We start from the raw sequence: 27,349 nt of genomic DNA, 5'->3' as shown, positions 1-27,349 counted from the left end.
GCTGAAAAAGTTTGCTGAGCAATAGTTTTATACATAACATAGTTTCTTCTTAGACTTGCTTGTCTCCCCTGCTTTTCTCTATGGTTTTCAGATTTCATAATTCTAAGTGTTCTTTATGTACTGCTTTCACATGAACCTACCCCTGATGGAATGACTACTTCTCTGAGTTGGTATCTTTATCATCAGTCCCTTGGGAATATCTACTGTTCTTTCTACCCATTCCCTCTGCAGGAAGTACCTGGAACCTGGATGGAATATGACAAACTGAAAAATCCTGCAATATATGTCTCCAAGCATCCACAATAAATCATACCTTTTTGGGGTGGGGTGGGGGTGTTAAGTGTAATCAGTCAGCATGTAAATATTAAATTACTTCTTTCGTAAGTGTTTTATTTCCCCTTTTTTAAAGAAGAAAAAATGGCCTGCTTTTCCCTTTTACCCAAGAAACTGCAGTCTCTAATATTGCCACAATTGTGTGTGTGGTTATTTGTTATTGTTGAGTGAAAGGGGGTGAGGTTGAAATATACCATTCTTCTGCTTATCAATGGATATTGTTAATACTTGGTGGATGGTTCATACTTCTTTCTTCACATCACAGGGTTAAACTGCACATATGTATTAACAACCTACCGTATTTTAAAAGCATTTAGTTACAATAATTTAAAAGCATTTGTGCACACATGCCTACCATGAACGTTTTTTTAAAAAAGAAAAAGGAAAAAAATCTGAAGGCAGAATCAATTCCTACCCTCCCCTTACTCCATGCATGGATAATTCCAATTATACACTACACAGATTTTCAATGACCTTCTTTCCCCCACTACATTCTTGTGTACAGGCAGTACTATTTATTATATGACAGGTGTGGAGTTTCTAAATCACCCCCCCCAAAAAAAAAAATCTCTACTAATTTCAAAAGTCTCTCTCTCTCTCTCTCTCTCTCTCTCTCTCTCTCTCTCTCTCTCTCACACACACACACACACACACACACAGAACCAATATAAGGTACATAAATTTTAACCAATATACATAAATTTGAAAATCAGTGCAAACAACACAATTATCCGAATGAGTTAATTTGTAACACTGTGGGGACAAAATCAGTCATCTACTTCTGTAAACCAAGAATCAGGAAACAGTGCTGGGTGCCTTGAAAGCTTTTGTGTGTGTGTTTTTAAAGAAAAACAGAATATATGTAACTTCTTTACTTTGGGGAAGAATTGGATGGCATTTTCATGCCTGGGAACCTCTCCTGAAGGGATTCATCCTGCCAAATTTCAGAAGTAAGGCTGCAGTGATTTCCCCACAAACTAGGGTAGCCATGTGTCCGGATTTTTCCAGACATTATTGGGATTTCAAAGGGGGAATTGACTTCCGGTGGAATTTTCGAAAGTGGTGCTTTGTGCTGGATCTTAGGCAAGTCAATTGAAAACAACTTTGAGCTTTGTTTGTTTGTTTTTTTAAAAAAACAACGTTTGGGGTGTCATGTTTTTAATTTTTGAAATATCACAAATGCTGCTTCTACAATTTCGGAGTGGGTAAAAAGGTTTCACTTAATCTCCCCTTGTTTTCCCCCAGTCAATTAGCCTGGAAATAGCTGACATCAAGGATATGCTCCTAGGTAAGAAACTTACCAGACAAATCAGTCTGGTTGTTTTCCTGCTAGGCAACTTTAAAGTAGATGTGGTTGGGGAGAGAACCAGAAGAAGATTCACTGTCCATTCCCAAAAACACTGGGATTGGAGAGTCTGAGTAAATCATTCCTTCTGATTACAAGTTTGACTAATCAGCTCTCCTCCTCCCTCTCTCCACCTGGGTTTTGCTCTACCTCACCCCCACAACCCCTCTTGCTGTCTTAGGGATGTTAGTTTTGCTTTTAGCAGAGTTGTCTGCAGTGTTTGTTACGGATGTTCAGGTTGCCAAGGCACCATGAAGTGCTTCAGGAAACCTGTTTCAATTGTGAGTGACAGATTCCCAGTTCACTTTAAACAAGTCCTGAATCCTTCCCAAGGACCTTGCTTCAGAATCACCCTAACAGAAACAAAAGCCACATAGCCACTGGTTGGAAACAGTCATATACAGAGCAGCAATTATGGCAGAGATGAAGAGGACAAATTCATCTGCTCATAGGTGCTTTGGCTTTTAAGGAAACCTTTGTTCTTTTATTACTCAATTTCTCATGGCACTCTAGCAGTTGAGAACGGTTGCCTTGGGTATATAACGGAGAAGCGATGTGCCTAAATAAGTGAACTACAGGAACCTAGCATTTAAAGCACAACCCAGGGACTGAAATCCATGGATAAAAGTACTGAGCAGTGGAATTCAGGTCCAATTATTTCAATATGTCTTAGGCAATCTTTCATACATTGACTTGGGAGTAAGCTCCATCAACCTCACTTAGTCTGTTGTTAGCCGCCCTGAGCCCAGCTTTGGCTGGGAAGGGCGGGATATAAATAAAAATGTATTTATTATTATTATTGGTCTTCTTCTTGTTGTTGTTGTTGTTTAGTCGTTTAGTCATGTCCAACTCTTCGTGACCCCATGGACCAGAGCATGCCAGGCACTCCTGCCTCCCACAGTTTGGTCAAACTCATGCTGGTAGCTTCGAGAACACTGTCCAACCATCTCGTCCTCTGTCATCCCCTTCTCCTTGTGCCCTCCATCTTTCCCAACATCAGGGTCTTTTCCAGGGAGTCTTCTCTTCTCATGAGGTGGCCAAAGTACTGGAGCCTCAGCTTCAGGATCTGTCCTTCCAGTGAGCACTCAGGGCTGATTTCCTTAAGAATGGAGAGGTTTGATCTTCTTGCAGTCCATGGGACTCTCAAGAGTCTCCTCCAGCACCATAATTCAAAAGCATCAATTCTTCAGCGATCAGCCTTCTTTATGGTCCAGCTCTCACTTCCATACATCACTACTGGGAAAACCATAGCTTTTACTATACGGACCTTTATTTGTCTTACTTCCAGGTAAACATGCTTGCAATTGCACTGCTGGGCATGTCACATTTCTGAATCAAACTCATCCAGCACCCTCTTTTGCATGTCAACTCAAAATGGACTCCATCTATGTTCCAAGGGGTTTACAGCCACAATTCCATCCTTAAAGCCCATTCCTTACTCTGCAACGGATTTTCAATGTGACTTTTTACAAATCAAGAACTATAAAGGGCATTCCTTTAAAGTTATTGGATTGATAATGATTCGGGACCCTCCCTCCCCCCAAGAAAATCAATAGTATTAGGGACAAATTAGATATGCTGCTAAGTACTTTGTTAGCAATGGTGTCTAGGATTTTTTGTTTAATAATAGGTGGCAGGAAGGACAATTTTAATTGAGGCTGCAATATGTGGGGAGGGGAAGCGTAACTCTTTATTCCAAGCTGTGATCCTTAGAAAAATTGCCTCCTGTGTTGCTGTTACAGATAATTCCTCTATTTTCGTGATACATATGTAGGCACCTCAGGACAGGAGGAAGTGAGAGTAAAAATAATTTCCCGGCAGGGTGCCTGTTTTAAAGTTGGTCTTGGTGAAGACTTTATTATTATTTATAAATTTCTTTATTGCCCTTCATCTGAGGATCAGAGGGCAGTTTACAATATAAAGCCTTCCTTGGCATAGGAAAGAAGAATAGGTAGCCCCTGTTGATATTCTACATATGAGGCCTCTGTTAAATAATATTTTTTATTATTTTAATGTAAACTGTTTAGAGATCTTTATTACATTAGCCATTAAATGAAAAATAAAAATAAAAGAAGAGTTCACTGCTTCTCTCTCTCTCTCTCTCTCTCTCTCTCTCTCGCTTTTCTAGTCATATTCTCAGATACTTTTCCATTTCCCTCTTAAATCTATGCTGGATTTCAAAACTAAGTTTTTATAAATGGAAAACTTTTTGGCCTTTGTACAGACCAAAGTGGTTTTCTGGCTATCAAACTTTTCCCCCTCACTGCGTATAAATTAGAAAGCTGAGAGTGATAATGGGGGTAGGGCTTGGGGTTGGTTTTTGAAGCTGCATTAAAAAGGACATTAAGATGGGCCTTTTAAGTAGATGGGTTGGTGTAATAAGTGAAGTGGCAGTGCTTGAAAGAACCATGGTAGGTTTTATATATATATATATATGTTGAAATTGAGATGTCTTGATTAATTTGGGGGCCATTTCTCCCTCTCCTTTTTGAAGGCAGAGTATCATGATTGTTGTCGGCATTTATAGCTTTATTAGCAGAGAATGAGATATCAGCGCTCATCTTCTTAATGGAGACATTTCGACACACTGTGGGATATTTTTATTCCTTGCTGTTCGGTATATGAAAACGTTTTGTCACTTTTCGCACCATCCTTTTTCAGGAAGCGCCATATCAGGCTTCTTGACTTAATTGCTGTCTATCCATCTTAATTTCACTGATGTCCATTCTGGGTCATTTGCTCATCATACCAGGAATGAATCCAGAGCACCGTCACCCGATTTGCATTTCTGAAAAAGCAAATAATGGCATTTGCTACACTATATACTTGCACTGGTGATGGACTCGTGTGGTTCCTTTGTCTTTTTCAGTGGGGTAAGGGACACTACCATGGCTTGTGTGGCAATGCTGACCTCTGACTCTGGCCCTGAGCCTCCTTGATTGTGTCACTGTGGATAAAATGATGATTGCCCCCATGATTGAGGGAGTCGGCACTACGCAACGTGCTGATGTATCACACGTGTGCACAAGTGGCATGAGCACATTGTGTGGCATGCACGCACATTGAGGGGGATAATGAAGGGGGCCTGGTCCCCTCCTTGACAATTTGGGGGGAGGTTTCTTGGCCCCCGCTAGATGTCACCCTGATTGTCCTTGCCACACCCATCACCCTTCAGCATCTTGGAAGGACCTGAGAAAAGTCCACCTGGATAATAACAACAACAACAACAATAATAATAATAATTTATTATTTATGCCCCGCCCATCTGGCTGGGTTTCCCCAGCCACACTGGGCGGCTTCCAACAGAATATTGAAATACAATAACCTATTAAACATTAAAAGCTTCCCTAAACAGGGCTGCCTTCAGATGTCTTCTAAAAGTCTGGTAGTGTGTTTTTCTCTTTGACATCTGGTGGGAGGGCGTTCCACAGGGCGGGTGCCACTACCGAGAAGGCCCTCTGCCTAGTTCCCTGTAACTTGGCTTCTCACAGCGAGGGAACTGCCAGAAGGCCCTCGGAGCTGGACCTCAGTGTCCAGGCAGAATGATGGGGGTGAATATGTTCCTTCAGGTATACTGGACCTAGGCCGTTTAGGGCTTTAAAGGTCAGCACCAACATCCCATCTAATCCAGAATCCTGTTCTCACTGTGGTCGGCCAGATGTCCATGCAAGCAGGACATGGGTGCAGCAATGCTTTCCCCCTTTTGTAATTCCCAGCAAGTGGTGTTCAGAGGCATGCTGCCTCCAAGAGTAAAAACAGAACACATCCATCATGCCTAGTAGTCTTTGATAGGTTTACAGTCCATGGAATTTCCTAATTCTCTTTTAAAGCCATCAATAACTACATCTTGAGGAAATGAATCCTGTAACCACCCACTGCATGAAGAAGGAATTTCTTTTGCCTGTCCTGAATATTCCAGTGTTCAGCTTCGTTGGATGGCCCTGGGTTCTAGTAGACTGAAAGAGGGAGAAAAATGTCTCCCTGTCCATTTCTTCCATTCCATGGATCTGGTGTGAGGTCTGGGTGAGTATCTACACCTGCCTGATAAGAAGAAAAAGAGTTTGGATTTGATATCCCGCTTTATCAATACCCAAAGGAGTCTCAAAGCAGCTAGCATTCTCCTTCCCCTTCCTCCCCCACAACAAACACTCTGTGAGGTGAGTGGGGCTGAGAGACTTAAGAGACGTGTGACTAGCCCAAGGTCACACAGCAGCTGCATGTGGAAGAGCGGGGAAATGAACCTGGTTCACCAGATTATGAATCTATCGCTCTTAACCACTACACCACACTGGCTCTCAGTAATTAATGTTGCGAGTGGGTACATAACATCACTGCCATCACCACTTGCTCCATCATTCACCTGGGCCATGTACAAAGAGGGAAAGGCATGAATAACCTAAGCAAGGAAAGGGATTTCAAATGCATATCAAGTAACCAAGCCCAGTCTTGTGGATGGCCAGTTCTAGAATAAATATCAATTGAAAGCAGCATGTTGAGGGAAAGCATTAATAATAATAATAATAATAATAATAATAATAATAATAATAATAATTTATTTATATCCCGCCCTCCCTGGCCAAAGCCAGGCTCAGAGCGGCTAACATCATACAAGTAAGACAGTGCATAAAATAATAAATAATAATAAATAATAAATTTTATTTATATCCCGCCCTCCCCAGCCGAAGCCGGGCTCAGGGCGGCTAACAACAATAAAACAGTACAAAAGTACAACATAAACAACATTCTAAAATCATTCATTGTAAAAATTAATTAATTCAAGCCACTAGCAACCATTGGGCCAGAGCTCTGCGAAGATTGCCAAGGGAGGGAGTCAGGCTGTGCCCTGGCCAAAGGCCTGGTGGAACAGCTCTGTCTTGCAGGCCCTGCGGAAGGATGTCAAGTCCCGCAGGGCCCTGGTCTCTTGTGACAGAGTGTTCCACCAGATCGGAGCCACAGCCGAAAAAGCCCTGGCTCTAGTTGAGGCCAGCCTAACTTCTCTGTGGCCTGGGACCTTCAAGAGGTTTTTATTTGAAGACTGTAGGTTTCTCTGTGGGGCATACCAGGAGAGGCGGTCCCGTAGGTACGAGGGTCCTAGGCCATATAGGGCTTTAAAGGTTAAAACCAGCACCTTAAACCTGATCCTGTACTCCACCGGGAGCCAGTGCAGCTGGTATAGCACCGGGTGAATGTGATCTCGCAGCGAAGACCTCGTAAGGAGTCTCACTGCAGCATTCTGCACCCCCTTGAGTTTCTGGGTCAGTCTCAAGGGCAGCCCCACGTAGAGCGAGTTACAATAATCCAGTCTGGAGGTGACCGTCGCGTGGATCACAGTGGCTAGGTCAGGGTGAGAGAGGTAAGGAGCCAACTGCTTAGCTTGGCGGAGATGGAAAAATGCCGCCTTTGTTATAGCTGCAATCTGCGCCTCCATGGAAAGGGAGGTGTCGAAGATTACACCCAAACTCTTAACGGACGGTGCTGGCACTAATTGCGCCCCCGCAAGAGATGGGAGTTGCCCCCCCAATCCCATATCACCCCGTCCCAGCCACAGGACCTCTGTCTTCGAAGGATTTAGCTTCAACCGGCTCCCACGTAACCATCCAGCCACAGCTTCCAAACATCTGGTCAGTGTGTCTGGGGCCGAGTCAGGATGGCCATCCATCAACAGATAGAGTTGGGTGTCATCGGCATACTGATGACAACCCAGCCCAAAACTCCGAACAAGCTGGGCGAGGGGGCGCATAAAGATGTTGAAAAGCATCGGGGAGAGTATCGCACCCTGAGGTACTCCACACACCAAGGAGTGGCGCGATGACAATTCCCCCCCAAGCGCCACCCTCTGTCCCCGACCAGAGAGAAACGAGTGCAGCCATTGAAGGACTGTGCCCTGGATCCCCACATCGGCAAGGCGGTGGTCCAGAAGTTCGTGATCGACCATGTCGAAAGCTGCTGATAGATCTAGAAGAATCAGCAGCCCCGACCCGCCTCGATCCAGCTGTCTACGAAGGTCATCTGTTAGGGCGACCAGAGCCGTCTCGGTCCCATGGCCAGCGCGGAAGCCGGACTGGAATGGATCCAGAGCCGATGTTTCATCCAGAAACCCACCAAGCTGTTCAGCAACCGCTCTCTCAATCACCTTACCCAGGAACGGAAGATTCGAAACCGGGCGGTGGCGCTGTAGGAAAACAAGCGATCAATAAATTAAGATACATCCCACAATTAATTCAAACAAATTAAAATTAAAACTGGACAAGTGGCAATCTTCAGGTTAAAATTGAAGAAGAAGAAGAAGAAGAAGAAGAAGAAGAAGAGGAGGAGGAGTTTGGATTTGATATCCCGCCTTTCACTCCCTTTAAGGAGTCTCAAAGCGGCTAACATTCTCCTTTCCCTTCCTCCCCCACAACAAACACTCTGTGAGGTGAGTGGGGCTGAGAGACTTCAAAGAAATGCGACTGGCCCAAGGTCACCCAGCAGCTGCATGTGGAGGAGCGGAGACGCAAACCCGGTTCCCCAGATAACGAGACTACCGCTCTTAACCACTACACCATACTGGCTGGTGTTACCAACTGTTTCCACTGATATTATAAGCACCTGAGAGCAGGCTGGGAACCTCCTTCGTGCTTGTTCTTATACAAGGAGAAAATGAGTCAGACTGAACCCTGACCAAAGGCCTGGCGGAACAGCTCCGTCTTGCAGACCCTGCGGAAAGATGTCAAATCCCGCAGGGCCCTAGACTCTTGTGAGAGAGCGTTCCACCAGGCCGGGGCCATGACCAAAAAGGCCCTGGCTCTGGTCGAGGCCAGTCTGGGGCCCAGAATCTTTAGGATGTTGTAATTTGCAGACCATAAGGTCTTCTGTGGGGCATACCAGGAGAGGCGGTCCCATAGGTATGAGGGTCCTAGGCCGTTTAGGGCTTTATAGGTTAAAACTGGGGGAAACTACATGCAAATGAGTTAACAATTAGTGTTTACCCAGCCTCAACAGCTTTGTTCTACCTCCACTGTCAGAGGCATTGTGTCTCAGAATATCAGTTGCTGTGAATCGCAGGCAGGCAGAGTGCTATTGCCTTCATGTTCAGCTTGCAGGTTTCCCACATGTTGGCCACTGTGAGTACAGGATGCTGGTCTTAAATGGACCATTGGCCTGATCAAAGCAGGGCTCTTTGTGTGCTCAATGGGAGTTGACACTGTAGGATTTATGTGGAAGGAAGCCCCATTATCCTCAGATGAACCTATTGGAGGGTGTTTCAGAGGGTCAGTGGCACTGCAAAAGTGGCACTTATCCATCGACACTCGATGGCAATCTGCCAGCTGTGGAATGACCAGCAAGGCCTTCTAGTTACAGAGAGAGATCAACAGAGAGATGTAGGGAGAAAATGTTAACAGTGGGGCAGAAATACCATGAAACGCAATAAATTCAATCTGTGGCAAATAAATTTCACAGATGTGCACAAAATGCATGGAAACTTATACCACAATAAGAAAGAAAAATTAGTGTGTGCCCATAAGAGGAAGAAAAACCACCCAAAATCCAGTTATAACCAAGTGAAAGATCACCATCACTTCACCTTGGGTTCACTGTAGTCCTCCATAGTGGTTTGGTGGGCTAACATTTGGCCACACCATATTTCACCTACCCATGATAGATCTGGTGGAGCCTTTGAGGAAGATCCTTTGTGAGTTAGCCAACTCAGCACAACCAACCCAATTCTTTAAAAAATAAAATAGGACAGTTGTTTGTAAACTATGCTTTCCCAAAAAGTGGACTTCAAGCAGGCTCCCAGCAGAGCTCTCCCCATTTGCATCAGAAGCAAGGGGAAGAGGCCTCATACCATTGGTCCACCTAGTAAGTGTACTGTCTACATTCACTGATGGAACCTCTCCAGGACTTCATAGAATCATAGAATCATAGAATCATAGAGTTGGAAGAGACCACAAGGGCCATCGAGTCCAACCCCCTGCCAAGCAGGAAACACCATCAGAGCACTCCTGACATATGGTTGTCAAGCCTCTGCTTAAAGACCTCCAAAGTAGGAGACTCCACCACACTCCTTGGCAGCAAATTCCACTGTCGAACAGCTCTTACTGTCAGGAAGTTCTTCCTAATGTTTAGGTGGAATCTTCTTTCTTGTAGTTTGGATCCATTGCTCCGTGTCCACTTCAAATGTGGTCCTCTCCCAGCCCTACCTGGAGATGCTGAGGATTAGTCCTTGAACCAGGTGCGCTATACCACTGAGCTATTGTCCTTCACCCCATATGTATGGACAAAGTCTTGCCTGCCTGTTAAGGTGAGGGCATCTCCCATTCTTCACAGGCCATAGGAGCAAAGCCAAACTGGAGTTCAGACTACCTGTGGCAGGGGTGCCAACTTAAATAAAATATTTTTGGTGGGGGGGGTTACAGGTATGCTCCACCCTACATAATCGATCACATGATGTGGTGCATGGCAATGCCTATCAACTGGGCGGGGGCGGGGTGCAACCCGCTCATATATTTTATGGGAGTGGGGTGAAGACCTCTTGGCTCCTAGGAGTTGGTTTCTATGACCCGTTGGGTCCCTCTTTTTCTTGGAGGGCCTGACTAATCTTGTGGGGATAGGAACCAAAGCTTCCCTCCCGGCCTCATCTGGGTTTCCCCAAAGACAGAGGGAGAGGGAGAGGGAGAGAGAGGAGGAGGAGTTGTGCGTTTTTCCTGCCCCCAGCCCAGTCTCTGCTTAGAAATCGGGATAAGAGGCAAGACCTTTTGAAAGTCCCCAGGAACAGCGGAGAGGCTGGATCGCAACCAGCCAGCGCAGCTCGCCCCTGCCTGCCCCCCCCTCTCTCTCCTGCAAGGGAAGAGTAAAACCCACTCTCTCCAATCTCTCTCTCTCTGATCCTCGGCTGCCTTGGCAATGCCTGGGTGGCTCTTCGCACGACCCGCCGCCTGAGTCCAGGGGGAGCGCCGGGAGCGCAGCGCCTGCCGCCGCCCCCTCTCCGCCCCTCCATCCCGTCTCGCGGACCTGAGCGCCGCCGCTTCCCTGGAGGCTCCTGCCGGCTGACTTCTTCTCTTCCTCCTCCTCCTCCTTCCTGGGTCTTCCCACGGCGGCGCCTCTCTCTCTCTTCCCCCTCCGCTTGCGCTTTCTTCTCTCCATCGGTCGGTGATGTGTCTATTTACATCAGCCCCGAACTTCTCCCAGGAACAGCTCGGTAAGTCTAGAGAGACCGGAGAGGTAGAGTTGGCGAGCCGTGAAACAGGGGAGTGGCTGGGTACAGATGGTGAAACCCAGAAGCGGGATCCTGACTAGAGAAAGACGAGGGGGTAGAGAGGGATGGGAAAGAGGGCAGTCCCAGCATGAAGAGCGGGGCATCACTTGTCCAGTAAATCTGAGCGCAGCTTCTCTGCAGAGGAGGGAAAGCAGGAGAGGAGCCGGGCAGGTATTGGGCTTCATTCGAGCCAATCTCAGCCCTTTCATCACTGTGCAGTGCCAAGAATGGAGAAGGGTACCTCTGAGCATGTGTTGAGTGCCCCATATATCCCCCCTTTCTCCGTGGGCTGCATCTTTGCAGTCACAATCAGCCCCCCCACGCCCTCTGGGATTTGAGAGCAGAAAAGGGGTCTCTTCTTAGCACACTGGAGCCTCTAGGCGTTTCTCTCTTTTGGGAGGGTGCAGATAAAAGGCATTGTTTCCACCAACTTAGGTAGCTTCTCAAAGCACCCCATGTTTTCCTTCGGCTGTTTAGTAGCGACCTGATTCTGATTAACTTCAGCATGCATGTTGCCTCAGAGGTAGACTCATAGCATCTAGCTTACCTTCCAAACTTGGTTTCCGTGTATTTTTAATAGCGTGCGTTTCATCCCGAGCCTTAAGAGCAAGCAGAGAACTAAATTCAAGGCTTTCATTTCATTGATACCTCCTTCTTTTTTACATTTTTCCAACAGCATCAGTAAATTAACTGCAGTGTACACGTTTTAAACTTCATTGTTTCAGAGCCAGTTAAAATAAGCTCTAAAACGCTCTATGCGGGGAGAGAACAGCACTGTTTGCTTTGTACATTGTTATATTTCTGTAAGCATGAAACTTTGGCTGTCCAGCCTCTATTGTCCTATTGGCTCCAAGTTGTTGGGAGAGTTTTGGAAGAGTGTGATTGCTCTGTTTGTCCCAGAGAGCAGGATGAGCTCTCTCACCTTGCTGTGCAGTTGCTCATAGGAGTAAAATTACATATTCACTTCTCTTCCGAAGCAGGCTTGTGTGGGTTCGGTTAAACTCAAGTTTGGTTAAAATGCAGCAAAGGGTTAGATTTACACATACAATTCCAGTGGCTATTTTATGTGCAAAGTGGAACTTCTCATATGTCGTGCTGATATCTAGTGCAGAACGCCAAGCTGATAGATTCTTGGTTAACCTAGAATCAACAGGCACTGTCCTGTAAGTGTGACATAAGAATCTGAACCAGCAGCAGATCCTGGAATTATTTATAATCATGAAGTTACTCTTCATCAATAATGAAACTTTGTTTTTCATACTTTTATTATAAATGTTTAACTGTTGCCAATTTTTAAAAGCAACCATGTACTACTTAGAAAATAAGCATTACTAATTTTTTAAAAATTGCTTCATTAACTCAGTACTAAATCTTTTTATAACAGCAACAACATATGGGCTGTTTAACATAACTTTTTCAAATCTCCCCCCACCCACAAACATTTCACTGCTTGTTGCATCACTTGAATCCTATTCTTTGAAGCATTTTATAGAATTACAATTGCAACCTTTATTGTGGCTTTTAAGGAAATATGAAACGTGCTCAGTCACACAGCTATTTACAAAGAGAACAATAGATTGTTGTGGTTCCTGAAATATCTAATCACCAGAGTTTACTAGTGTGTGTTTAGAATACTTTATCCATCTCCCTTACCCTTGATGTTTAGATTTGCCCTGGCAGAACCCCACAAGCCGATGTTTTAATTTCCCCACCAAGAAACCTCTCGTTCTCTTTCTCATTTTTGCAATTTATTGCCTTGCCATTTATATTGTTCTTGTTGGGTATCATATTTGAATGCATGGAAGATGTTACTGAAACAGTAGTAATTGGCCCCCAGAAGTCTTGACATCTTTTTACCCAGTCTTGTTAGTGGTTCACTCTGCAGATAAGCTTTCAGGAGAACGCTGAAATGAATAAAATCTGAAATCCAGGAACAGGGAAGTGTTGCTGTGAATGCATTATCTGTTTTTATCAGTAACAAATTCAAATATGTCCTCTAGCAAACTCTATGGGAACTGTAGGTGTATGCAATTATCTTTGCTTCTTTGAAAAGTTGCCACATAACTTTCTATCAAGGGATGGTGTTTTATTTCAGAAAGTCGCTGGCCTGTTTTACTAAATCATCATCTCCCCCCCCCCCATTTATGAATAACACCAGGACACCAAACCAGAAATGCCTCTTATTTTCAGATACCAATGTATTTGCTGAATGAGAACACTCCAAACTAATTGTGTCTCCTAAGGTGTCACAGTTCACAGGTCTTCTCTCAGAAGTTGTTACATTCAGTCAATGTTTGCACCTTAGATGCAGGAAGACTTGCTTCCATGCATTTAAATTGAAAGGTGAGAACCACCTTAGATTCCTGTTTGACAAGTCAATTGATGACCAAGGACTGCAATCTGAATCTGTCACCATTTCAACTCTCCCAGTAGCCATACCCTTTCTCAATGGAAGGAGTTTTTTTTCAACTTTTTTGTAACAATTCATGCCATGACCTTAATTGTCTTAGAAAGTTTCCGTTTTGGTTAGATACCATTGTATGCCAATTTCATGTCAATTTCACATTGAGACACCACTTTCCTGCAAAAACGTTTTCTCTGAAATGAAACCCACACACCTATCTGCTATATATGTCTTCAATACATGTCAATATGTGGCCAGAATAAATGCATTTTCATAAACTCTGAAATGTATGAATGCACACCCCAGGTACATTTTTGTATACACAAGCTATTCAAACAAATGGGATTTTCCCAGAAGCATATTACACAGTTTATGCTACCTTTAAATGTTTGACCTCAGCTTGAAACTTGAAATAAGTTTTATGTATGCAGAAACATTGTAAATGTCTTATTTGGGTAATAAACACGAGGCTGCAATTGCTTCCCACTTGCAGCCAGACATGATTCTTGGCATCTTATAATGGAGAGTGTCCTGCTGGCAGGGATGACTAAACAACAACAGGGAGCAGAGAAGCACATACAGTGGTACCTTGGTTCTCAAACTTAATCCGTTTCGGAAGTCTGTTCCAAAACCAAAGCGTTCCAAAACCAAGGCACTCTTTCCCTTAGACAGTAATGCGAAATGGATTCATCCATTCCAGACTTTTAAAAACAACCCCTAAAACAGCCATTTAACATGAATTTTACTATCTAATGAGGCCACTGAGCCATAAAATGAAAGCAATAAACAATGCACTGCAGTCACACAATCAATCAATCAGTAGCTGAACTGGGTTCCACATAGTCAGAAAAACAAAACAAAAAGAGCCGCAAAAACAAAAACACAAAATAAATAGCAAAAACAGACAGACCTCAGCATAACACTCAAAACAGAAGTGTAGCACTCAAATCGGAAGCATAACACTAAAAATGTAGCCCATTCAGCTTCCAAAAAAAAATTCACAAACCAGAACACTTCCAGGTTTGCAGTGTTTGGGTTCCAGGTTGTTTGCGTATCAAGGCGTTTGAAAACCAAGGGACCACTGTGCTTTCTTCTGGCTGGTTCCACATGCCTTGATTGAGTTTGTTGGCATCTATCTGCCTCAAGAGACAATGGAGTACACCTCCGTGAGTGAAATCAAATTGCTGTGTTAGCAGCACCCAAGTGACCTTCTAAGGGAGCAAGCTAACATATATGGAGGTCCTGGGCTGCCCAGACAACAAGGTTCCACTGATGTGTTCCAAAGGAAAGTAGAGCAATACGTTTGGTACCATCTTAGCTGCAGGAGTTGCCAGAAGGAGGCGTACAAGGTGCCATCCAACCATCTTAAGGACCCCATCCCAGATTTGTATAGGGTTAACTCCTTAGCCTCCCCCCCCAAAAAAAAAGATCCCACAAGGCACCTGGACTGAGTAAGGAACTAGGAAGCAGGAGCCAACTTCAGCCTCAACTGCCAATGCAGTGTTTGGAATCATCCATTGCTAAGGAAATGCATTTCTAAACCAATTAACCAAAAGGAATAGTGTTGTCCCCCACCGCCTCGCAAGTCCATATCACCTGGTCTGGCATATTTCAAAGAAGAACATGTAGGCCGCTCCAAGAAGTCAGATTGAAGCAGGTGGACTGAAAATGAAAACTGAAGCTCAGATTGTTAATTTCCATTGCTGCCAAACATAATAATTGCAGCTGCCTGTTTTGTCTACACTTTCGAGGGCAACTCGGGGAGGATCATTGAAGCCCTAGGAGAAATAGAACAGAACTCTAATACCTAAGCTCCTGTCTGCTTTAATTATGCCCAGGTCTTGGTGGTATAAATGAATGATCACATAAATAGACCTTTGCTAGGTGGCCTATAGTGTTCGCTTGTTTTCTTAAAAAGCTGCAGGTAAGAACAAATCAGTGGGATGCCTTTAAATAATGGAAACACTCCAGCAGCAGTATAATAAAGACTATCTCCCTTGGGGAAGTTACGCTGTCTTCACAAAGCACATTTGCATGTCAAAGCAGGTGATTCTTGGTGTGCTAATAAATTGCAATTTAGGAACATTAAAGCACTCACCAAACTAAGAAGCTGAGGCATTTTCTAATTTTGACTTCATGAACCTACAAAGTTTAAGGACTACAAAGTTTAAGATTGAACTTTCTGCTTGACTGGCGTATGATAAGGACGGGTTTGGCCGTCTTGCAACGCAATCCTATACATGTGTGCTCAGATTTACGAGTTCTTGAGTTCAGTGGGGCTTACTCCCGGGTGAGTATGCATACACAAGAACCATTTTAAGCCTTAAATCTTCATGCTTTAACTGGGAGATCAGTTGCCTAAAGTTTCAGCTACTTTGTCAGTGAAGAGATTTTAAAAGTGAACATCTGATCTGTTAGGTTGAGATTCAAGGGCACACTTGATTACCTTTTGAAGCAATTCTATTGTTATGGCTTATCATAATCGAGAAATAAGAAAATGTAAAAGGTGTTTCTTCCTTCTAACCACATGGGCTACCTTTTAAAAACTGAATTGTCACTAGTCTTGTAAATGATCCCCACATATGCCTTGATGGCAAACTTATCTGAGGTTATGGGATTAAATAATTTACCCACCACACTTTGAATTTATGTCAGCTTCCTCCAACTGGTGCCTTCCAGACATATTGGACCACAATCACAATCAACTCCAGCCAGCGGTCAGCAATGATTGGATCTGCAGCCCAAAACTAAGAGGGCACCAGCATAGAGAAAGCTGATTTAGGCAGTTGTTTGGGGTGTGCAAAGTGCTTCACATACATTCAGTAATCCTTGACAGCAACTGCTGTAAAGCAGGTTGCTATGATTATCCATACATTGCAAATTAGGGTGACCCAACTTTGACTCAGATACTGCATGTTCCAATTCACCTTCTTAGATATTATGTGGTCACTAGAATCTGGGCATTTAGAATCCCATCACATTCCTGCTTTCTGTCACCAATTAATGGGGGGGGGGGTGTCTAATAAAGTCATCCTGTAAGCTCATGGATTTCTACCTGTGTAATGGGACTTCTCTTCTTCTCCCCACATGCCTCTAGTGCCCTCTCCCCTGTCCAACTCTCTGGAGCAGATTTGAGGGGGTGCAGGGGATGCATGCAAAGAGGAGAAGGAGTTGCATTGTGCTGATGGGATGACTTCATTGGATTCACCTCTTCTGATTCATCCAAGTTCCTTAGCTAAACAGCGGCTGCACTAAATGAATGCTGTTTATGAGAATTCTGTAGACTTAACTAAGTTATACACTTCCCTGAAGGGGTCACAAGACAGTACTTTACTTCAGACTGCGAAATTTTAGAAGAATGGTCCTCACTGCTCATGTGCATAAAGATACATTTACCATGTGTAACGAGGTCATTTTGGTCCTGGAATAATTGAGGCTGAATTCATGTGACTAGATCACACTGGACAAAATCGGACCGAAGATAAAAAATTCCTCATGCCCAGTAGAAGACAGTCTGGCAGGGGTGGTGACAGGCAGGACTCTGACACAGTGGCAGAATTATCATTTACTAGGATGGGGCAGGGCATGGGAGTGGTGAGACTGGGTCTGTGCAGGCACAGTGGAGGGAGAATCTGATTGGCTCTGCCAGGGCAGCCTCCACTCACCCTCACCCCTGCCCTATCCCATCCCCACACCATCTCAGTGAGCAGCAGAGATGCTGTTTTTGGGAGGCCAGTGATGTATCGCTGCTCAACTGCACTCCCCCCTCCTGCTTTCACAGAATGGGAACCAATGCACATAGACCTCCAAAAGTCACTGTCGCTCATCGGGACCCCTCAGAGTGCCGGCAATTAGTATATTTTCAACATGTGAGCTTTCGTGAGCCATTCATGTGGCTGGAATATTTCACACACAATAAAAAGGCTCATAAAAATCACCGTACGGTTAAAAAGGAATGCCAGCTTTTAAATGCTGCCATGCAACATTAAAGCAGCAGTCAGGGCATGGACAAGTTGTGAAGAGAGGAAAAGCTGGAGGGGCTATTGGGTGGGCTGAACCGGTGCATGAAATGATGTTTTTTCAGAAACGTTAGGTACGTTAGGATAATGGCAGGGGCAGCAATGAGATGAGCAGAAAATGATATGAGAGTCCTTATGTTTTCCTTCACATGGAAAAAAAAAAGCAGTTTGGGAGTGGAGGAGGAGTGATTTTGAATGCCTCTGGCAACAAACCAACCAACAAAAACTTGCCCGACATTAATCTCCCTCTTCTCTCCCCGCTCTCCTCAGTTATCAGTGGGCCCTTCACTCAAGACTGCAGCCTCTGCAGCTTATTTTGGATAAATACAAAATCCAAAGGGGGGAAGCATACCCAGCTGAGCATCATGAGAAGTTCAGAGATCTTTTCTGTTTCTTCCAAGCAATCATAGTCCCACTTACCCCACTGAATTCAACAGGATTTACCTTGGGGTAGTGCTGGACGGTGCAGTTTTTGCTGTATTCAGCTGTTGCTGATTTTGAAGTGATGTTTTTGATACCGGTTTTATTGCTTTTAATTTTATTCTCCCTTATTTTTCGCACATTCATCATTTTCAGTGAGCTTGTGTGTGTGTGTGTGTGTGTGTGTGTGTGTGTGTGTGTAGTGTTGCACACCACCCCAATCTCCAAGTGCTACGAGATTTCAGGGGTTCTAGGCGGTTACCGCAAGTTTATGTTTCTTTTGGGAATGAGGGCACAGTGAAGACTGTGGTGTCTTTATGATATATTTTTTATTTACACATATAGACAACCTGAGCATGGAGGGGTTCACAGCATTATCACCCCAAGAGGGGCTTATTTCACCCATAGCCACAGCTTTGGAGTCAAACAGAAATCAAACAATGTTCTCTCTCCAATTTGCTGCATATCTTCTGGCGCACCTCACTACAACTCTCAATTTTTGCCTTTGCCTTTTTCTAACTACAGTGGTACCTCTGGTTAAGAACTTAATTTGTTCTGGAGGTGTGTTCTTAACCTGAAACTGTTCTTAACCTGAAGTACCCCTTTAGCCAATGGGGCCTCCTGCCGCCATGCTGCCACCGTGCGATTTCTGTTCTCATCCTGAAGTAAAGTTCTTAACCTGAGGTACTACTTCCGAGTTAGCGGAGTCTGTAACCTGAAGCATTTTTAACCCGAGGTACCACTGTATCAGGCAACCCTCCCATTTGCCATTTCCCACAGATCCACTTCCTTTGTTCCCTTAATGGCTCATCACCCAGGCGATCACCTCAACAGGAAGCTTTGTTGTTGTTTAGTCGTTTAGTCGTATCCGACCCTTCGTGGCCCCAAGGACCAGAGTACGCCAGGCACTCCTGTCTTCCACTGCCTCCTGCTGCTTGGTCAAACTCATGTTAGTAGCAACAGGAAGCTTATATTGTAACACTTGCTAGATCCGGGGGTTTAGGAGGTTCTCTGCGTACAGCCTATTTCCCCCCACCCTAAACTCATATATAATATAGATGCATTTATTGCTTTGTCCATTCAAAAGTTTACAATGCAACTGACCTCAACAATAACAAGCAGCACTGGAGTGTTGTCTGTTCTACATATTCAGATGGATCTGCTGTGAGGCCATTGCATCGTAGGAAGCCTGACTAGTCATTCTTCCTCATGAGTGCACATCACCCCAGTGAAGCCTGTCTTTTTGTGATGGCATCAGTGGAGGCATTGCTTTAACAACGTGTAGAATGAAGGGCATATGACAGCAGATATGGGGGTTCTCTGCTGCATACCCTCCAACATTCCTGAAATGAATTCACTCATCAACTGACCCTCCTTGACCCCCCCCCCCCATTTTTGCACACTGTCAGGCGTCAGGAAATCTGATCCCCCCAGGGCAGGTGGCCAGGAACAGACAGACAATGAAGCTGTGACCAATGTGTTTTATTCAATATTCACGGAGAGAGGCTGAGAAATGCTGCCTCTTGGAGTAATGGTGTTGCTCTGAGTAAATCACCAACACCATCCACCTTACAGTGGCCGCTCAGGGCCATTTGCCTACAAGCCCTTTGCTCTCCTACTTTCAATGCCTGCCAGATTCTGTGAGAAGAGAGGACTGGAATGCTTTCTAGTGATAACGTGTCAGACAACTGCTCAGGCTCTGCTTCCCTCACTTCCTTTCCAATTATTTCCCAACTCTGCTCTTTGTCTGCCTCTGAGCCATGACCTTCCTCAAACCACTCCTGTAAATCTATACTGTTTTCCTCTTCTCTGGAAGGTTCAGGAGGGGGAGGTGGTCTCCACCATTTCCACTTCACCACTGGGACACAGCACACACACCTTCCACCGTCCTGAGAAAACCCCTCAGTCCCAATTTTATCTTATAATTCTTTGGTAGAGTTACAAAAAGTAAAACACACACCAATAAATAAATGTGTTCTGGGCCCAGGGGCAACCTGTGAAATGTGGTCCAGGACCGGTCCAGAATCCGAAGGTTCTGCGGGGAGTCAGTCTGACAGGGCCAAGGCAGGATACAAGGCAGGACACCAGGCAAGGACAGGTACAGGATCTCAGGCAGGATCTAGCATACAGCAATGTTGCTCCCACAACTTGGGGCAGGGCCCGACAGCCTTTTATCTTTGTCGGGGTAACAGCCAGTCCTGATCCCCGGTGACTCACCTCCCTGTTTCACCCAAAGGTGAGCACTCCTCCTGCGAGTACTCAGGTCTCTCCTTCTCTCAGACCTTAGTCTCTGCAGTTTGGGAGATGTCAATGGGTTACTAGACCCAGGGGCCGCCTCAGCCTCCCCTGACCAAACCGGTAGTGGAGCAGCTGTAAGTGATGGCCCAGCTGAAGGAAACGAGGTAATCCCCGCATCTGGAGCCAGACTTGGTTCAGATGATGCCTGAGGCAAAGGATCTGGTGCAGACTGAGACTCCTCTGGTTCCAAGTCCGAGCCCAAATCCCAGGCCATCACAAAACGTTGGAAATGGGCAAGATTAGATGCGGACGCACAAAGCAATTTTAAATACAAAAAATCAAGTCTCCTTGTGCCCTGCTCTGCTCTGCTCCCGTTTTCTTCCCTGGCCAGGGTGGCTCTGCACTTTCCTTGCCCCTCAGAGCCAGTGCGTCACACGGAGCTGGGTCGCAGTGGCTGCAGCCTGTCCTCCTCCTTGTCCACTCTCCAGCAGCCGCTGTGAGCTGCCCAAAGGGAGGAGGCCAGCAGCAACAACCATGGAGAGACAACTGCCACTCAGGGCAAGCGCTAGTTCGGCCTCCTCCCAGCAACACCGGCAGGGGAAATGGGAACATTCTAGGATTAAATCAGAAGCCGGGCATGGTTTCATAATTCCAGGACTGTCCCTGGAAAATCAGGACACTGGGAGGGCATGCTGCAGTGTTGGACGTTCGCTCCCACGCACCCACCCATACAATGCCATTTGCCAGACTTGAGTTCAGAGGGAAGAAGATGTTCCCTCCCTCAGCTACTTTAGGAGTCATAAATTCTTCAGTCATTAATTGTTGAAATGACTTGAAAAATGCCAGAGAGGCAAAATGGAACACTTTGGATCATTGGCAAAGGATCAAAGATTGAAAGGTTAGGTTAATTTTTATTCAATGAGTACGGGCTGCATTTCGCTTGCCTGTGAACTCTTGTGGCAGAGGAGTGCAATTAAAGTAGATATGTTAGCAATAAAACCAAGTGTTCCTTTGTTTCCATTCCATTTTTTAGCTGTTCTTCGTGTGTGTAAGGACGACATTGTTCTGTAGATTGTAAGTGGCAAAATGTCAATTGGACTGTCATTTTTTTTTTTTGCCGTCATGACTAACAGATGTATTTTAACTTTTCTTCTTTAAAAAAACACCAATACTTCCTCTTCCCTACTGGAACAAAAAAGGGGTCTTAGGTAAAAGGAACTTGGAAGTTTCCATGCTTTAAGCATTTCAGTCACTGCTCTTTGTTCTCTTTCTTCGTCCCAGACTCTAGGTTATGGGCAAGTCAGAAAGTCAGATGGATATAACTGAAATGAACCTTGCAAAAGAAAAGAAAAAACTGCGATGGAGTCCACTGGAAATTGGGCTTGCTGTTGTCGTTGCTCTCCTTGCTATCATAGCTATCACCATGATCATTCTGTATGCAACCCATGATGGTGAGTAGAAGTGAATCAAGCTACTACTTTTGTGGCAAAATTTCTTTTAAGAACCTGAAGTTCAAGGGGGGGGGGAGGAAAAAACACAAAATTTCATCACCTTGAAAAGGGGTTGATTAAAATACCCTGGTAAGATGCTTTTAAGCACATCTGAACTTGTTAGCTGGGATGTTGCTGGATGTTTTAGCTTTTGTATTTAGAAGGATTGAGAGCAGTACATGTGAAAAGGATCTAGGAGTCTTAGTTGACCACAAACTTGACATGAGCCAACAGTGTGACGCGGCAGCTAAAAAAGCGAATGCAATTCTGGGCTGCATCAATAGGAGTATAGCATCTAGATCAAGGGAAGTAATAGTGCCACTGTATTCTGCTCTGGTCAGACCTCACCTGGAGTACTGTGTCCAGTTCTGGGCTCCACAGTTCAAGAAGGACACTGACAAACTGGAACGTGTCCAGAGGAGGGCAACCAAAATGGTCAAAGGCCTGGAAACGATGCCTTATGAGGAACGGCTAAAGGAGCTGGGCATGTTTAGCCTGGAGAAGAGGAGGTTAAGGGGTGATATGATAACCATGTTCAAATATATAAAAGGATGTCACATAGAGGAGGGAGAAAGGTTGTTTTCTGCTGCTCCAGAGAAGCGGACACGGAGCAATGGATCCAAACTACAAGAAAAAAGATTCTACCTAAACAGTGTCTCCTGACAGTAAGAGCTGTTTGACAGTGGAATTTGCTGCCAAGGAGTGTGGTGGAGTCTCCTACTTTGGAGGTCTTTAAGCAGAGACTTGACAACCATATGTCAGGAGTGCTCTGATGGTGTTTCCTGCTTGGCAGGGGGTTGGACTCGATGGCCCTTGTGGTCTCTTCCAACTCTATGATTCTATGATAAGGAGCCAATGCCCTTTTTGGGGGAAGCAAGTTGACTTTAAAAAGCTGTGTTGTGCTTTTAGTGTAATAACTATATGCCTAAAACGGTTCGACAGACCTTTGTTTGGGACTGGCTTCTCCGAGATCGTTTCAGGAGCCCGTGATCAGCCTAAAAGGTATATATATATATACGATATTTTTATTGTCATGCAGAACAATGAAATTGAAAAACTACATAAAATATTCAAAACCCCCTAACAACTCTGAAACCCCATTTTAAAATACACTATACTATAGAGACCCCTTATGCTGCGTTTAGAACCAAAATTGCATTTGCGTAGAAACTGTTTCTCAGGCAGCTAGTCCTGGCCTTTATAACCCTATACCTTCTTCCAGAAGGCAGAGGCTGAAAGAGATAATTTCCGGGGTGCGTACTAGCCCGCGCTATCTCTGCCGTTTTCTTATGGCACCTGACAGCATAGATTTAATCTAAGGTGGGAAGAGTGCACCCAATTATTCTCTCTGCAGTCTTTACAACCCTGGACAGCATTGTAGAAAACGAATTTGCTGACTTACATGCTTGTCCTATTTTTCCAAGCACTGATAAGCTTCCTTCGGAAGGAGTCACTGGAGGCTTATGCCAGATTGTAACGAGTATTCATGTTGTATTTGTATATTTGCAAATATACGAGTTGATCATAGATGGTGGCCCTCTCTTTATGCATTCCATCAGGAAAACTCATTGCCCAATATCAGATCATCATAGAGAGACAATACACACAAACAGTATGTCCCAGAGCATGGGATGTCCTTGCCTCTCTCTCTTTTTCTCTGTTACTCACTCAAAAGCATTCCCCAGTGATGCAGTTAACTAGAAGGTTGGTGGTTCGAGCCCACCTACTGTGAGCAAGATTGCAGAGCCCTCAGGGTCCCGTCCAACTCTTACATTATATGATTCTTTGAAGCTCTGCCTGGTCTCTGTTGCTTTCCACTCACACCTCGATTGCCACTTCCTCATAGATAGAGGGAGAGTGGAATAAGGATGACTCATCTTCTCCAATCACCTCCTAGCCTCCCATGGCCATTTAGCTGTAATTTCCCTAACAGAAGGCATGTCACTTTGTCACTGGCTACTAAGGAACATGTCCAGGGACATTCTCACCCCAATGGACCTTTCCTGTCCACCCCAAACACTCCAAACTCTCCATCCTGCACACAGCTGTTAAAAAAAAAGAACAGCAGCTCTTCCCGTGAAAGCCATAAACGATCATCAAAAATGTACAAGAGAAAAATGTACACAATTAGTAAAACCAAAGCTCAGTCTTACATTATCATTTCTGCTTTTACTACTGCATATGTCAAAGTGATTCCCTTTTTGCAGTTTCTATTCAAATCTCAATTTATAATCCACAAGACCAGATGGAATCAGCAGCAGAATTCATTCAGGTTTCCATCTCTCCTTTTCTCATACAAAAATAAAAATAAAAAATAAATCAACAATTTACCATAACTTGGGAAATGTTCAAGGTTACGCCAAGCAAAATGAAGCTCAAGACTTTGGGACAGCCGAGCCAAATTTTCCTAAGATGTTTTCCGTTCCCGTTCCTTGTAAGTTGCTTGTCCCAAATGGATAAACTGTTAAAATATTGTTATTTTAAAATTGGTGTGACCTGCCCTGGGACCTTATGGTGAAGGGGGGTTAGTTAATTAAATTATTATTATTATTATTATTGACATTGGTTTATTAACTGCCTTCTAAATCACCATCTATGAAGGCAGTTGCCCTCCCAAGGTAGAGCTGGTGTCCGTCTGTCTCCAAGACAGTGGAGGAGTGTGCCTTTGGGGGTGAGGTCAAACTGTTGGAAGGTTGCAGTGCTTGCTGTGGCTGTAGAAACCGATGCAAGAGAGACATGTTTTGTTGCAGCTGGGGCAGATGAAGGCGTCTGGTTGTGCTGATGCAGAAGCACCAGGGCGTTTCTTCTCTCTGTGCTCCTCCCAGTGGTCATTTCTCCTCTGCTGTGGATACACAACCTGACTGCCTGTCCCGGGCACTCCATGGCACCCCCAGAAGAGAAAACCATAAAATTGGGGAGGGGGATGCAACAGTATTTTTAAACATACAAGAAGTTAAAACACTAAAACAGATTAAAATTCATACCAGCATTTCTAAGCATCTGAGTAGGCTTGTCTAATCTAGAATGTCTCTAGCAGGCACCGAAAATAATACAGTCTGGTTGCTATCGATAGGCTGGGAGTTGCCAAAGTGCAGGTGCTGCTACACTAAACAATCAGGTTCTTACAAATGCGGAACAGGTATTATGTGGCACCAATTCTGCCAATCCAAGTGCCAATTGAATTGGCAATAGTGCCAACTCCGCCAACTGAAGCGGTCGAATGGCCAAGTATGGGGTAAGGTGATCTGTTAGGTAAACTGGTCCCAAGTTGTTAAGAGGTTTTTTTAAGTTTATTAAGGGTTTTAATAACAATATAAATGTGTTTATTCCCCCCCCCCGCAGATGGTGTTTGCAAAACTTCAGATTGTATAAAATCAGGTAAGATTTACAAAGCTTTTTTTTCTTTTTACTGTAACATTTCAACTTGTTTTCCTGAAAGTAATGTATCTTGGGGATATGAATAAAACGGGCTCTGGGTTTGCATTTCTTGAATTACTGCCTTCCCCACCTTCCACTTCCATTCAATATAGCAAACTGCTTTTAAAACTGAGATACGGTTTATTTATTTAGAATGTTTCTAGGCTGTGAAAACCCTCTCAAGCTGCCGTACAGTAGAGAGCAGCACAATACATCTATAAGATCTTATTTAGTTGAGGAGACACACTAAGAAGGGCCTCAGAGGATGATCTGAGGGTCTGGGTTGGTTTATATGGGGAGAGGTGGTCATACTGGAGATAATGGATTGCTAGGAGCTAACAGGGTGGAGATTTTTCTAAATCAGGCATTGGTGCTTTCTTCACACACAAAACATTGATGGATTAATTTGGTGTGGCTTGAGAAACATCAGGTTAGCACAGGGTACAGGGTCACAAATTGAGTACCATACATACAGCTATGTCTCCAGATCATTTGTTCATTTTATTAATTGGTACCAATGAGAATTGTCTCTAAAGCTGTGGGTTTGGGAAGTTTTTGTGTGTGGAATTTGTCTGGGAAGGAAGAGATAAAACTCTCCTCCTTGCTTGCTGTGGTCACTTGAAGAACCTGGAGCCCATTCTGTCACTCTTTGCACCTGTAATTTATTAAAGAAAATTCAAAACACTACACATTTTGCATAATATGGATGGGGATGGCACATACTCTGAGCAGACTTCAGCAAATACAGAACCTTGTGATGAGATGTTACTAGAAACATGCAACTCCAAGCAGAGCTGATAATGTTGCCAAATGTGGCTGATGTCCATTTTTATACCACATAGTTTTATATCCATGATAATAAATAATATTTTTTTATTTATACCCCGCCCTTCCCGGTTCAGAAAACTGGGCTCAGGGCAGCTAACAACAAATTTAAAACACTTAATTGATGCTACAAAAAAACAGCATAAAATACAGTATAAAACGTGAATAACAATAAAATAAAAAAACAGTTTAGGGGGAAAATCTATCCAATAAACATTAGATGATCACCAGGGCTAGCTTGCTAAATTAGTCCTCTTTGGGCCAGTGAGGAGACCAGGGGAGAATTAGCTGTGGGATCCCAGAGCGGGTTGCCTTCATAAAAAGGGGAGGGGGGGAAGGAAGGGAAATAAAAGATCAGACTAAGTTCAAATTGAAAGCCAGGTGGAATAGTTCTGTCTTACAGGCCCTGCGGAAGGAAGTTAAATCCTGCAGGGCCCTGGTCTCATGGGACAGAGCATTCCACCAGGTTGGAGCCATCACTGAGAAGGCCCTGGCCCTGGTGGAGGATAATCTAACTTCCTTAGGGCCCGGACCTCTAAACTATGATTATTCATGGATCTTAAGGTCCTCTGCGGGACATACCAGGAGAGGCAGTCCTGTAAATACGAGGGCCCTAGGCCACAGAGGCTTTAAAGGTCAAAACCAGAACCTTAAACCTGACCCGATACTCCACCGGGATCCAGTGCAACTGGTAAAGCACTGGGTGAATATGCTCCCATGGCAGGGACCCCTTGAGGAGCCTTGCTGCAGCATTCTGCACTCGCTGGAGATTCTGGGACAGTTTCACAGGCAGCCCCGCGTAGAGCAAATTACAGTAGTCAGATGGGTCTGCATGGGGTCAAAAGAACCACTGATGATTAATACATTTTAATCTGAACTGCGACAGCAAAGCTGGATCTTGACTATACAAGGTCACACTATCAGGTTTCCATGAGTCAATGGGACATAGTTGATGTAGGTATTATGATTATTTTGCTTATTAGGGGAGCTAATCTATCTGATAAACTAGGCTACTGTTTAACCTAAATTAATCTCTATCAGGGATACAAACTATTTGAACCTTTTCAGCTGTGTAAACAACTGATCAATAGGTAAATGATTGCGAAAGTTTCTTTAGGACAGGGGTCAGCAAACTTTTTCAGAAGGGGGCCGGTCCACTGTCTCTCAGAGCTTGTGGGGGAGGGCTATATTTTTTGGGGGGAAATGAATGGATTCCTATGCCCCACAAATAACCCAGAGATGCATTTTAAATAAAAGGACACATTCTACTCATGTAAAAACACGCTGATTCCCGGACCATCTGCGGGCCGGATTTAGAAGGCGATTGGGCCGGATTCGGCCCCTGGGCCTTAGTTTGCCTACCCACGCTTTAGGACTTCACAGCCACTCTGTGCTTCCTGATCTGAAAATTCCTCATGGGAAGAGATGTCTCTCCTGATGTGTCTTGCTCAGGGTTTTCAATTAAACTGTGGCACCAAGGAAGGCTGCCGAGTGCAGACCACTGCCAAGATACTTTGTAGGGTGAAATAAAGGAAACTCATCACAAACTCCCTTCAGCTGCCTAAAAAATCAAGGAAAGAGAAACAAATAGCCTGAACCCCAGTCACGAGAACTTTGCCA

At 44.5% G+C, this 27,349-nt stretch overlaps 1 protein-coding gene across 1 annotated transcript in view; it reads left to right on the top strand.

Moving 5' to 3' along the window:
* The first annotated feature begins 10,609 nt into the window (after window positions 1-10,609).
* Window positions 10,610-27,349, top strand: part of MME (membrane metalloendopeptidase) — a 71,890-nt gene continuing 55,150 nt past the window's right edge. Inside the window, exons 1-3 of the mRNA XM_082224707.1 lie at window positions 10,610-10,859; window positions 21,279-21,448; window positions 24,830-24,865. Coding sequence (XP_082080833.1) covers window positions 21,289-21,448; window positions 24,830-24,865 — 196 coding nt within the window. The 5' untranslated portion in view covers window positions 10,610-10,859; window positions 21,279-21,288. The remainder of the gene's footprint in view (window positions 10,860-21,278; window positions 21,449-24,829; window positions 24,866-27,349) is intronic.

The sequence above is a fragment of the Podarcis vaucheri genome (genome assembly GCF_965113315.1).
Source record: "Podarcis vaucheri genome assembly, chromosome: 5".
Taxonomy (NCBI): domain Eukaryota; kingdom Metazoa; phylum Chordata; class Lepidosauria; order Squamata; family Lacertidae; genus Podarcis; species Podarcis vaucheri.
Note: the sequence above shows the minus strand (reverse complement) of the source record. Positions and strands in the feature narration are given on the sequence as shown.